The sequence below is a fragment of the Marmota flaviventris genome, chromosome 2 (assembly GCF_047511675.1).
Source record: "Marmota flaviventris isolate mMarFla1 chromosome 2, mMarFla1.hap1, whole genome shotgun sequence".
In the NCBI taxonomy this organism is placed as follows: domain Eukaryota; kingdom Metazoa; phylum Chordata; class Mammalia; order Rodentia; family Sciuridae; genus Marmota; species Marmota flaviventris.
The window spans coordinates 201,979,235-201,992,039 of record NC_092499.1 but is presented as its reverse complement, the minus strand read 5'-3'; the positions used below and the strand labels follow the sequence as shown (position 1 = coordinate 201,992,039).

Genomic DNA, 12,805 nt, shown 5'->3' with positions numbered 1-12,805 from the left:
TGGCCCTCTGTCCCACAGCAGCCAGGGGTCCTGTGAAAAGCCTCTCAAACCCTCCTGGAGTCCCCACCTCACCCCGGGGAGAGCCTCACCATGGCATGAGCTGCCCCTCGCCCCCCGCTCTCTGCTCCTCTCCCGCTGGCCTCCCTGTGTGTAGAACAACCAGACACCCTCCGACCTGTGTCCCTCCCACCTGCTGCCCCCTCTCTCCCTCCTTGTCCAGCTCTCTGCCCAGGGGTCTCTTTCTCAGTAGAGGCTCCCTGACTCCTTAACTATCAGAACCGGACCCAGGTCAATGTGGGTCTCCCAGAGGCAGGTGCAAGATGGGCCTGGAAGCGCAGAGCTTGCTGAGGATGCCTGTGAAGGGACGGAGCAGGGAGCAGGGCAGTGACCCCAGGCCTCCCCTGCCCCCTCCCTGCTGCCACCCTGCAGGTGGGGTGATGCTCCTAGCTGAGGGTCTCAGCCCTGGCCCTGTGCCTCTGTAGGCTCTACCGTCCATTCACAGAAACGGCCAGGCAGGAGAGTACCTTGGAGCCCAAGTGGGCCCCTGGATCCCACTCTTACCCTGCCATGCCCACTGGGAGGCAGCAGCCCTTCTCCTCGTGCTGGTCATGGCCACTTACCCCCCATCTTCTTGTCTGCTGGTCCCTGGGCCCAAAGAACTCACCTGCTTGCAAGGTGGACTCATGTCTCCCCACCCCCACCCCTGAGTGTATGGTCCCTCGGGGGACAAGGACCTCTAACCCTGCAGAGCCCATAGCTTCAGAACAAATTCCCCAGTAGGTCATGAGAGGGACGCTGCAGGGGCTCTCCTGCCATGGCTACTGGATCCAGGCACTTACGCCCAAGCCCTTGTCAGAGAAAGGTCTCTGATTGCCGCCGGGTGGCCACACGTGTCATCCCAGCAATGAGGGGCAGAGGCAGGAGGATCAAAGTTCCAGGACAGCCGGGCAACTGAGGAGGACCTAGCCTCAAGATAAAACATGAAAAGTAGCTCAGTGACAGAGCCCCCAGCTCAGTCCCCAGGACCAGACAGGAAAAGAAAGCTCTGGGATTCATGGTCCGTGTGCTCTCAGGCAGTGCCCACCCTCACAGGTGTTGTCTGTGGGGGGCTCTCCCTGCATCCTATGAGGCCAACTGCTCAAGGTGCTGGGGCCAGTGGCATAGCACATTCCTGCCCCTCTTTTCTTTGGGGGGAGGCACGTGACCACTGAGCCACATCCCCAGCCCTATTTTGTACTTCATTTACAGACAGGGCCTCACTGAGTTGCTCAGCGCCTCGCTGATGCTGAGGCTGGCTTTGAACTCACGATCCTCCTGCCTCAGACTCCCGAGCTGCTGGGATTAAGAGTGTGCACCCAGCACCTGGCTCCTGCCCTTCTCTCACTAGGAAGTGGGCCCCTGGCTGGGTGCTGTTCTGTGTGGAATCTCTGGCCTCTGGACCAGAGCTCTATATGCCTCAGCATCGTGGGGCAGGTGCCATGGCACAGGGCAGACCCACACCTGGAGCCAGCACTAGCCTTGTGAGAATCAGGCCAGCGCAGCCCATGTAGACAGGCTGTGTCGGGTGTTCTCCTGGAGGAGGTGCCCTTTGGAAGCTCAGGGTGATGGTCAGACTGATGGTCAGACACTCAGGGGCAGCAGAAGTAGTGGGACTCAGCAGGTGGGAGTCTGGACTCCTAGCCCCCTAAAGCCTTTGGGGTGGCACTACAGCCAGGCCATCGTGTTTTCTGGACTGGCTGATGGCACCCCTTGGTGCATTCTGATGGGTGTTTGCACATGACACAGAATCATATGCTTGTGCCCACAGCCACATTCCAGCCCCACAGCTCTGACCCAGAGCTCTCGGTCTCTGTACCCAGGACTTTTCCTCCCAGGCCTCTGACCCTCCTGCCGGGACACTGGCCACTGACCCTAAATTCCCAGTTGCAGGGGGCCATTTTTTCTTTTCACCAAGTGCAAGGCTGGGCCGGCCTCTCCCTGGGAGAGTCCTTCAGAGCAGGATGCAGATGGGAGCTGCGCTACTGGCTGCAGCCTCTCTGGTGCATTTGTTGGCCTCGGGGCTCCACCGCATGGCTGGGCCAGGAGGATGTCTGTTGGAGTGTGTCTGTTGGGCATGCTTCTCTCCCGGCTGGGGCCACTCGGGCTCGTCTTCCGAGTCTGCCGAGAGAGTGGGCTCCAGGTCTGTGTGCTCCCAGGCAGGCGGCCTGCAGGCCTGGCATAGGGGCAAAGGGCCCTGCGCACCATTAGGGCTTCTGGGCCTCATAAGGTCGTGCACATGGGTGCTGACAAAGAGCCTGGCTGACAGGGGCGCTCAGCACTGCCAGCCACTACCATTACCAAACCCCTAGCCAGCCTCAGCCTTCCCTGCTCCTGTTGAACTCCATTTAGAGGAAGATGTCCAGCTCACAGAAATTTGGTAACTCACCCCGAGGTCACACAGCTGGGTCCTCAGCACCAGCATCTGAGGCAAGTCCACCCTAGCAGTGGACCCTTTGGAGAGGGCCTTGGTCCCTGAGCTCAGCCTCCTTCTCAGACTTCCTGTGAACATGACCTGCAGGATGTGGGCACCCTGTCTACCCTCAGTGTGGAAAGGGCATTCCCCAGAACTACCATGGGGCTGTAGAGCCGAATTGTCCTTGCCCAGCTGCTGACATAGAGGCCACTAGGGAAGTGCCCTCTGCCCCAGGGGTCTGGCCCAGTTGGCTCTTGGGATGGACAGAAGGCAGGGAAGTTGTGGACAAAAGGTGGAGGAGGGGGGATGGCAGGTAGGACTTCAGTGCCCTGTTCTTGTTCTGCTTTGGGTCCCAGCCTCCACTCGTCACAGGCTTGGTTAGCCTCCTTTGAGCCTCCACAATAATGGCAATCCCCGGGACAGATACAGCTGGAGCAAGGCTTTACAAGGAATTTACAGACTCCTGTTGACTCTGCCCCTCAATACTGGGCAGTCAGCCATTTATATTCCCCATCTTGACAAGGGACACTGAGGCTCCAGCCTGTAAGGGACCCCTCCTAAACCCCACCCACCTCCATCTCCTGTGGTCTCAGGGGCCCCACATGGCACCTCGGCTAAAGTCAGCCTCCTTCCCGAATGGTGGGAGGAGCTGGACCTGGGGGAGCGTGGCTGGGGTGAGACAGGGAGCCTGCCAGCACCCCACCCACAGAAGGCTTCAACAGTGGGTCTGATGGGGTCCAGCTCCAGGGAGTTCTCCACCTTGACTGAAAGGTAGCGCCTGGTCCAGGCACACCTCCTGCCCACAAGCCAGTGGGGGTGGGGCAAGGGAACACTGGGAGCCTACAAGAGGAGCAGGTCTGTGAGACATCCAGGAAGGGGTGAGCTGGAATCCCACCCCAAGCAGGCTCCTGGGAGCCACGAAGCAGTGGGCGTGCTGGGGCCATGGACCTGGGGGGTCCCCTCTGCAACCAGCCACGGGGGAGCAGAGAGAATCCCTGCCCCCACTCCCCAAAGTTTCAGAATCACCACTTGGGGCTGGAAGAGAGGGCAGATCTCCACGTGGCCAAGAAGCTACTATGAGCATTGGGGTGCTCAGATGCAGCGCCTGGGGTCCTTCTGCAGCCCCTGCCACCAGCAGTCTCCCCCACCCCCACCACACCCCACCACTGCATTTCTGTCCTCTTTGAGGTATCCACTGATGTGAGCTGCTGATGGCAGAGCACAGTCTATGCTTCCCTCTCCCTCGGGCACTGTTCCCTGTCTGCTGTCTGATGTCTGACTGTTGGCGGGTCCCTGCCTGATGCTGGGTGACTGTTTCCCTGACTGTGGGTGTCTGTGTGTCTGAGCGTGGGCGTGTCTGTCTGTCTGCAGTAAGCCTCTCCCGCTGACTGCCCTTGACCCTGAGGATCTGAGCACGTGTGTGGAGGGAGGGGGCGCTGCCTCTCTCGCTGGCTCTCCTCCTCCACCCCTCCCGCGGGCGCTAACGCAGGCAGCCTCCGCTGCCCTGGCTGCGCTCGGAGCGCAGTGACCTCGCCTGTCCGCTGCAGCAGTAACCGGCCCACCGTGATGTCTGCCGGGGCATCAGTGGTCCAGCTCCGAGTTGCTTGCCGCTGCCCCCTCCCTCTCCTGAGGGAACTCCTGGGCTCTGGGTGGGCATGCTTCTCTCCCGGCTGGGGCCACTCGGGCTCATCTTCCCTTTCCCTTATGTAACTCCACATCTGTGCGCGCCTTGCAGGTCACCCTGGACCCTGCTCTGCGCCCTGTCACAGGGAGACTGACACCAGGGTCCGGTGCATACAGGGGGTGGTGGAACAAAGTCCTGGTCAGGACACTGGTCTGAAAGACCCCCTACCCCACCCACCCCTTCTCCTCCGGAGTTTCATCCCCCAGAAACCCACTTGCCCAAAACATGAAACTAGGAGGAGGGGCCCTGAGGGGCAAGTTCCTCAGAGAGGGGCGTAGGCCTTTCTCCACCCCCACCTCAGGTCCCCGCAGGAGCCCCGGCTCCCAAGAAGATCTGGGCAAGGGTCACCAGTGTCGAGAGCATCTGGAGGGCCTAGGAGACCAGATATCGACCCGCAAATGTGACCGCATGCTGGCCCCCAGCCCCCCCCCGGGCCGGGCTGCCTGCCAGCCACCGTGCGCACCCAGGCTGGGGCTACAGCAGACCGGGCGGGCACGCGGCGCTGTCCGTGGTGCTGCCCGCGCCGGGCGGGGCGGGGGCGGGGCGGGGGCGGGGCGAGGGCGCCAGCCAATGGCGGGGGCTCTGCGCGGGGCGCGGGGGGCGGCGGGCTGGGCGCCGGGCGCACTCTGCTGCGCGCTGCGCTCGGGGTGCACCGACGCTCCGGCGGCTGCTGGGGTTCCAGCTCCGCTCCCGCTGCAGCTGCCTCCCTCGCCGCCCGCTCTGCTTGGCTCCGATTTCGGCCCCAGCCACTTCGGCGCTGCTCGCCCCGGCCTGGGCCCCGGCCCCGCAGAACATGCCCCGGGCACTCCCCGGGGAATCCACCTGGGCAGAGAGCCCGCAAAGACGAAGACCCCGGGCCGGGGCCCCACCCTGCCGCCCTACTCTCAGCCGGCGCACTACCCCGCGTCCCCGCGCCGCGTGAGCCTGCGGGGTCATGGAGCGCTCGCCGCCCGACGGGCTGCTGAACGCGTCGGGGGCGCTGGCGGGCGAGGCGGCAGCGGCGGGCGGGGCGCGCGGCTTCTCTGCCGCCTGGACCGCGGTGCTCGCCGCGCTCATGGCGCTGCTTATTGTGGCCACGGTGCTGGGCAACGCGCTGGTTATGCTTGCCTTCGTGGCCGACTCAAGCCTCCGCACCCAGAACAACTTCTTTCTGCTCAACCTCGCCATCTCCGACTTCCTCGTGGGTAAAGCCCCCAGACCCCGCCGGTTGCAGGAGTCCAGAAGCGCCTAGCTCTGCTGGGCCAGCGGGGCTAGGGGAGCAGACCTGGGGTGGCTCCCGCAGGCGCACGCTCCTCCCAGGAGCCTGGTCTGGGGAAGGGGCGTCCAGAATCTGTGGGGTGGTGGGAGGGGCGAAGTTCCTGGCCTCCTGGGCCGTGGGACGCAGTTGGGGAGGGACATCACCAGGGAAAGGACCCCCAGCCGGAGGGCGCTCTGCAAGGCGCCAGGCGCAGCAGCCGTGGGTGCAGCGCTGTCTCCTGCGCCGTTGCCAAACAAAGGCTGCGGCGGACTCAGGACGCGCGGAGGGCGCTGGAGGGAGGCTGGGGGAGGGGACATGGAAGGGGGATTTTTAGAGCTGTGTTGGGGAAGGGGGCCGTGGGAAAGGCGGGTGTTGGGTGGAGAAGATGCTTGCAGGAGCGCTCTCACGTGTCCATGCTCTGCTGCCGGCTGGGGGGCGGGGCGCGCGGAGGGGGCCGGAGCGCCAGACACCTGTTGGGGCTGAGATGCGTCTCCCAGACGCTGGGAGCTGGGTTTGGCGGTGGCAGCGACTGGCGGGGACGCAGCCAAGCGCTCTTTAAGCTAGGAGAAAGGATTTCTGGGCTTTTAAGCTGAGGAGGGAGGCTGACTAACAGCCAAGGCCAGGGCTGGGGTCCAGCCTGGTGGAGGGTGGGGAAGAAATGCTCTTCCTTCTTTTTGGAGGCTGAGAGAGTCAAGCAGAAGCCCGACTCTGGGTTCAGAGGTGCCATGCCTGGATCCTCCCTCCTGCCCACAAGTCCAGGGGACAACAGTGGGGCTAGGGGCTCTGTGGGGACTGAAAGCTAGCGCCACACTGAGATGGTGCCCAGTGGGGGGATGGCAACATAAGAATAGCTGTTCCCAGACAAGCGGCTGCCCTGTCATCGTCTCCCCCCTCCCACCAGGGCCCTGTGTCACTCTGGTGGGTCTGACCCAAGGCCCTGTCCACCACACTCCATTCTCCCACAGGTGCCTTCTGCATCCCGCTGTATGTGCCCTATGTGCTGACTGGCCGCTGGAGCTTCGGCCGAGGCCTTTGCAAGCTGTGGCTGGTGGTAGATTACCTGCTGTGCACCTCCTCAGTCTTCAACATCGTGCTCATCAGCTATGACCGCTTCCTGTCAGTCACCAGAGCTGTGAGTCCTGTGACATGGGGGGGCAGCAAGTGATGGCCTCAGGGAGTCCTGAGCAGGTGGGCATGTGGAGGTGGGTGCGCGGTGCCTGGTGGGCAGGCCCCCACTGGACTTGTGGGCACTCTTTGGCCAGGTGCCCATTCCGTCGCCATTTGCTGCCAGTAGGACTGGTCCTGGCACAGGCAGGAAGCAGGGAGTCTGATCTGGAATCATATATTCCTGCAGAAAGAGGTGTCACTGCCCAGCCTCTGCCCCAGGGCAGGTCCAGAGTGTCTGGAGGTGAGGGAGATCTGTTCCCTCTCACATGTGGGCACACGTGAGTGTGCACTCACGTGGCCCCAGGAAGTCAGGCTGCGGCTCCATACGCACAAGACCCCTGGTGTCAGTGGGGCCACACAGGCGCCAAGGCAGGGTAGGGCCCTGGCAGTCTCTTTTATCTCCTCATCTTCTTGATGGCTCACCGCCCCCAGGTCTTAGCAGGTACCCCTTGCTGGAGGACCACACTTCTTTCAAGTCTAAAAAGCTGAGGGACAAATGCAAAGAGTGCAAGCCTGGGTCCTCTTGACCACCACTTGTGGTCCTTGTCTCCAGTCACCAAGGAAGTGGGGCAGCAGGAGTTAAGTGGAGTGACGTCCAGAGCCTGCATGGTAGTCGCCCCGTGTGCCGCAGACCAGGGTGTCGCATGAGCTCTGCTCACCCTCCTGTTCCCACCAGGATAAAAGCCACCATGCTGTTGCGGGGGAGGGGGAGGGGGCTGTCAGGTCACTTTCCCCTGGGCTGTGCCTTAGGGCCCTTCAGCAGGACCCTTGGCCCTCCTGTCACCCTTCCCCCTGCTGGCTAGCTGCTTTCTGCACTAGGAGTCTTGGGGAGGACTTGATGGCTCCGCCCTCTCTACTCCTCCTTCCAGGGATTCCTGGAATGGGGATCAGGGAGGTTTGATGTCTTCCAGCAGTGGGCCAGCATGTGGCTTCATTCCTGTATCTCCAGCTCCCAGGGGGTAAGCACCTGAGCAGGGGCTGGGCTGGAACCACCCCCTTTGGCACAGTAAGCCTCTGAAAATGGCTCAGGCCTCCTCAAGATGTTTCACATCAGAAACAGGGTGGCCCCAGGTGCTGGCCTATGCTAAGTCTGCTGCTGGGGATACACTGAAACACTGGGCCAATGACAGGACACCAGGAGGGTACACGGCTGATGCAGGGGGACAGTAAAGGAGCAGGACTCTGTGGACTGCAGGAGACACTGAGACAGGGCATCAGCCAGCCAGGGGTGTTGGTGGGCGTAGGGGTGGAGGGAAGGGAGGAGAAGGGGAACATTGCTGCCAGCAAGAGAATGTGCAGAGGCCAAAGCTGGCCTGGGTTTAGTCCCTCCCGACCACGTGCCCCTCTGCAGGTCTCATACCGGGCCCAGCAGGGCGACACCCGGCGGGCAGTGCGGAAGATGGCACTGGTGTGGGTGCTGGCCTTTCTGCTGTATGGGCCGGCCATCTTGAGCTGGGAGTACCTATCTGGTGGCAGCTCCATCCCTGAGGGCCACTGCTATGCTGAGTTCTTCTACAACTGGTACTTCCTCATCACGGCCTCCACGCTCGAGTTCTTCACGCCCTTCCTCAGCGTCACTTTCTTCAACCTCAGCATCTACCTGAACATCCAGAGGCGCACCCGCCTCCGGCTGGATGGTGCCCGCGAAGCAGGCCCCGAGCCCCCACCTGAGGCTCAATCCTCGCCACCTCCCCCACCGCCTGGCTGCTGGGGCTGCTGGCCCAAGGGGCATGGGGAGGCTGTGCCCCTGCACAGGTATGGGGTGGGCGAGGCTGGCCCTGGTGGAGAGGCTGGGGAGGCCACCCTTGGAGGAGGCAGTGGTGGTGCTGCAGCCTCCCCCACCTCCAGCTCTGGCAGCTCCTCGAGGGGCAATGAGAGACCACGCTCACTCAAGAGGGGCTCTAAGCCCTCTGCGTCCTCAGCATCTCTGGAGAAGCGCATGAAGATGGTGTCCCAGAGCATCACCCAGCGTTTCCGGCTGTCACGGGACAAGAAGGTAGCCAAATCCTTGGCCATCATAGTGAGCATCTTCGGGCTCTGCTGGGCCCCATACACACTTCTGATGATCATCCGAGCCGCCTGCCATGGCCACTGCATCCCCGACTACTGGTACGAGACTTCCTTCTGGCTCCTGTGGGCCAACTCGGCTGTGAACCCTGTGCTGTACCCGCTGTGCCACTACAGCTTCCGCCGAGCCTTCACCAAGCTGCTGTGCCCCCAGAAGCTCAAGGTGCAGCCTCACGGCTCCCTGGAGCAGTGCTGGAAGTGAGCCAGCCCACCCGGGCCCCCAGCCGCTCCCCTCGAAGACCCTGTCTCCTGGGCAGCTGGGCCACACATACCTGCCTGGCTCACTCCCAAGGATGAGCCACGGCCTGCGGCCCACCCTAAACACCATGGCAGCCTCTTTTAGACCGTCTGCCCTGGGGGAAAGCTGGTGGGCTGGTCAGGGGCCCTCAGGGGCTGAACTGCCACCTCCTTTTGCTTCACTCCAGGAAGGTTCCAGACTTGCTGTTCAACCCCACCGACAGTGCAGTGCCTGTGGTGTCCACCATTTACACACTTGGTAGTTACTGGGTGTGTGCTTCAGCCCCCTGCCAGCAGTGTGCCCCTGCACGTGCGCACGCCTGCACACACCTGCACACCTGCACTCCTCCCAGGCACGCTGGGTCTGCCTTGGCCGCTGTCTGTCTCACTCAAGCCCAGAGCCTGGCCCCTTTAGCCTTTCCTCCCCGCTCCCTGCCCACCACGTGTCAGGTGCCCCAGGAACCTCGAAGCCGTTCTCTACTTTTCCTTTCTGGGTGTTTTCAGGAAGATGAAGAAAACACGTCTGTGAACTTGATGTTCCTTGGATGTTTAATCAAGAGAGACAAAATTGCCGAGGAGCTCAGGGCTGGATTGGCAGGTGTGGGCTCCCACGCCCTCCTCCCTCTGCTGCGGCTTCCGGCTGAGCTGCGCCAGCTGCTTCTGCCCGCCCCGCCCCTGGGCTCGGAGCTGGTGGGTCCGCTGGCTCTGAGAGTGGTCAGAGTCCTAGTGCCTGCTGGGTGGGCCAGAGCCTGCCCCGCCACCCCATCTACTCAACCAGAATGTCTTGGGGACTGTTGGGTAGGGGGTCCCAAGGCTGGCAGGAGTAGTCAGAGAAGACCTGGGCTAGGATGCCCAGGGAGGGGCCGCCTTGCCACATCCTGCGCACCTGCTTTAGGTGCTCTGCATGCTCCGCTGACTCTCTGTGTGCCCGCTGCACTGCCCCTGCCACCGTGAAGTCACAATAAAGCGTATTTTTTTATTGGTGCTGATTCCTGAGGACTTTGTGGAGTGGTCAGAGTCCGTGAACTCCAATCAGAGGCTCCAGGAAGACCCCCCCCCCAAAGGACATAGACACAGACCTTGGCATTCTGGATGAAGGACTTGGTAGGAGGAAATAGGTCTGCCACTTCCAGTTTAATGCCCCTGTGGAAGAAGAGGCCCAGCCATGCATGTGTGTGGGAGGGTGGCTGGGAGGGAGTCACACCAGTCTCGAGGATGCAGACCTGTGCCCCCACCCTGACAGAGCAGCCCGCCCCCAGGACAGGGGTGCTTGGCCTTCTTTGCAGCTGGGTGTCCTCACAGCCATGACCTTCCCTTAGGGAGCAGGGCAGCGAGACCCAGGACACAGGGCCATGCCTGTGCACTGAGTTAGGGTCGGGGAGGGCCCTGGGCATGCCCTTGTGCTGGGTTGGGGTAAAGGGATGGGCACAGTGGCCATGAAAGGCTCCTGGGGACATGGGGACATGGGGGCTAGAGCTGAGTTGCTGGGGCTGCCCTGAGGGGATGAGCCAGGGGAGGGGATAAGAAGCTTCTTTGGTAGAGGCACTGTCCTGGGCAAAGACCTGGAGGGGGGTGTAGTGAGGTGCGTGGGTGGAGCAAGGATGGTCTCCTCCTTGGGGAGCAAATGGCCTAAAGGGCTGCCCTCCCCTAGGAACCCAGAGCCACTTGGAAAGCAGGAGAGCTGGGGCCCTGGCTCTCACCTGTCCTGCTGCCTTGCGCTGCAGGGTTCACCTCTCCTTCCCTGGGCAGGAGTGAACCCAGCATCTCACAGAAGCTGCCTCTGGACCAGGCACCATGCAGTCCAGATGTGTGAGTGCACTCCACGCAGTGCCGGGCTCCACAGCAGCTCAGTCTCAGCACTGCAGAAGGGACCCAGCCTCCAGCAGCTCCCTCCCCAGACACCCCCTACCCACCTTCTACACCCACACTTTGTTTTCCAAACTCTCTAGAAACCTCCTGCCAGGCCCCTTTCTAAGCCTGGGACCTGCCCTCTCCAACACCCTTTTCCTGCTTCAGAATTTTAATCCTGCCAATCTCTGATTCAGGCAGGACCCTCCTCTTGGGCAAAAGCATTACAGGCTCCTCTTAATGACCAGAGGGAGGGTGACCCCAGGGTGCTGGCCTTCGTTCACTGTGCTTGTCTAGGCCTGCACCTCCTGCCCCATGCCTCCTGGCTGGGTGCTGTTCTGAGAGCCAAGAGCACTGAGCACCGAGGCCACCTTCAGCATCAGGCAGCCCGCCCCGCCTCCTGGAGGCCCTGCACCTCCCCAGCAGGCTAGCCATTGGCCTCCAAACCCCTGCACCACCTGGCCTGCCCCCCAGCGGGTGTCTGTCCAGAGGCCTAAAGCTGTCTGAGAAAGGACAAAGGACTGTGCTCTGCTGCTGTGGGTGCTTCCTTGCGACAGCACAGCCAGAGCCTGGCCGCCCCTCCGCCCGGCCCTGCTAAATGGCTACAAATTGGAGGATAAAAGCACAGGCTTTCAGGCAATTTTGCCTTCAATCTCTGGACACTGCCGCTCCTGGAGCTCCTGTGCAGGGACGGAGGAGGAGAGAAGAAAGGCACCGAGCCTATTGGGCCTCTGCAGAAACAAACACGCCCGGGGCCTTCTTCTGCAATCTGAGCCCCGGAGGAAACAAAGCCCTGGGCCCAGAGCCCAGCAGCACAGCTGTTATTTACTGAGCACCTACTGTGTACCAGGCATAGAGTGGGAGCAACACAGATGTATTCCCTGAGCTGTGGGGAGGTGACAGATGACTTAAGGGGCAAGGTGTGCCACAAGACAGATAGCTACCATGGGCACATGAGGTCGGTTTGGTTGCCCACCAGGAGCCACCTAGAGCAGGAGGCAGGATCACAGCCTGGCTGGGTATGCCCCCCAAAAGAAAGCTTAGGGACATCAGGGACCAGCCAGGTAGGTGTTGCCACGGTTCCTGCCCTGCACTGGCTCTGAAGGTGCCCCCTGGGGACAGGTTCTGGGCACATGCTGTGTGGGGGTCCTTCTCTGCCTGGCATGAAGACCCTGAGCTCTCAAGGTGCTCACCAGGCAGTCCACTGTCCTCCTTATGCAAAAGGCCAAGGTACTGCAGGGCCAGGAGGGATGACTGGGTCTCCCTGGCAAGGCTTCCAGAGCCCTGAGATGCCAAAGAGTCATAAGGCTACTGGTTATCACCTCTCTGCACCCCAGTGCACCCCAGCACTCATGTGAGGAACCTTCCACCAATAATTATTGGTGCATCTCTGCAGCCCAGGGGGCAATGTGTTCTCCACTCTGCCTAGGAGAAAGCCAACGGGCACAGGGGACTTGGCCCACGTCGGCAGGGAGGTGGCATCTGGAGCCAAGCCTGACACTAAAGCCCACACGTTTTCCATTTCCCCACATTCTTCCTAAGAACCTGCTGTGTGCAGGGCACTGCAGGAGAGTGGAGTATGAAATAATCCCCGTAGGGCCACATCCTCCTGAGAGACAGGATCTAGGCCTCTATTCCCTGCATGAAAGCAGTGGTGTCCCCAGGAGGGGACAGGATGGGGCACCCAGGGAGAACTCTAAACCTCAGAATTGAGCCCTAGCTCTGTTGCTCCTAACATGAAACATTGGGTGCTCACTGTATGTCTCCATTGTGCACAGGAAGGAGCTGAGAAAGCAGCTGACCTCCATCAGCCCCTCTTGGGCCAGGACTATGTGGGAGGACAAAAGAGGGGCAGTAGAGTGGCTATAGAGCTTCAGATCCCAACATACAATTGCCCAGGTTGCAAGAGGTGTGTGCTTTGAAGGGAAACTGAGGCCTCATCCCAGCCCAGCCCCAGATCTGCCTAGAGGTCAGAAGTGAAGTGCAGGCCGAAGGGAACACCAGCCCTTTCACACCTCATCCCCACAGGGTTCCAAGGCCAGGTAGGGGCAGGGGTTGCTGGAACAGATGCTGCTGCTGCTGCTGCTTCTTTCAAAGTTTTTTCCTTCCTTCC

At 61.6% G+C, this 12,805-nt stretch overlaps 1 protein-coding gene across 1 annotated transcript; it reads left to right on the top strand.

Annotated features, from left to right (window-relative positions):
- The first annotated feature begins 5,070 nt into the window (after positions 1–5,070).
- Hrh3 (histamine receptor H3) lies at positions 5,071–8,809 on the top strand. Its single transcript, XM_027954340.2, has 3 exons — positions 5,071–5,320; positions 6,339–6,505; positions 7,892–8,809. Exons 1-3 carry the CDS (start codon positions 5,071–5,073, stop codon positions 8,807–8,809), a joined length of 1,335 nt encoding a protein of 444 aa, XP_027810141.2.
- The last annotated feature ends 3,996 nt before the right edge of the window (positions 8,810–12,805 follow it).

Coding starts and splice junctions, on each gene's coding strand:
- Hrh3 (XM_027954340.2), top strand. CDS start 5,071: ATGGAGCGCTCGCCGCCCGACGGGCTGCTGAACGCGTCGGGGGCGCTG. Junction 5,321..6,338: donor CATCTCCGACTTCCTCGTGG/GTAAAGCCCCCA, acceptor ATTCTCCCACAG/GTGCCTTCTGCATCCCGCTG. Junction 6,506..7,891: donor TCCTGTCAGTCACCAGAGCT/GTGAGTCCTGTG, acceptor GCCCCTCTGCAG/GTCTCATACCGGGCCCAGCA.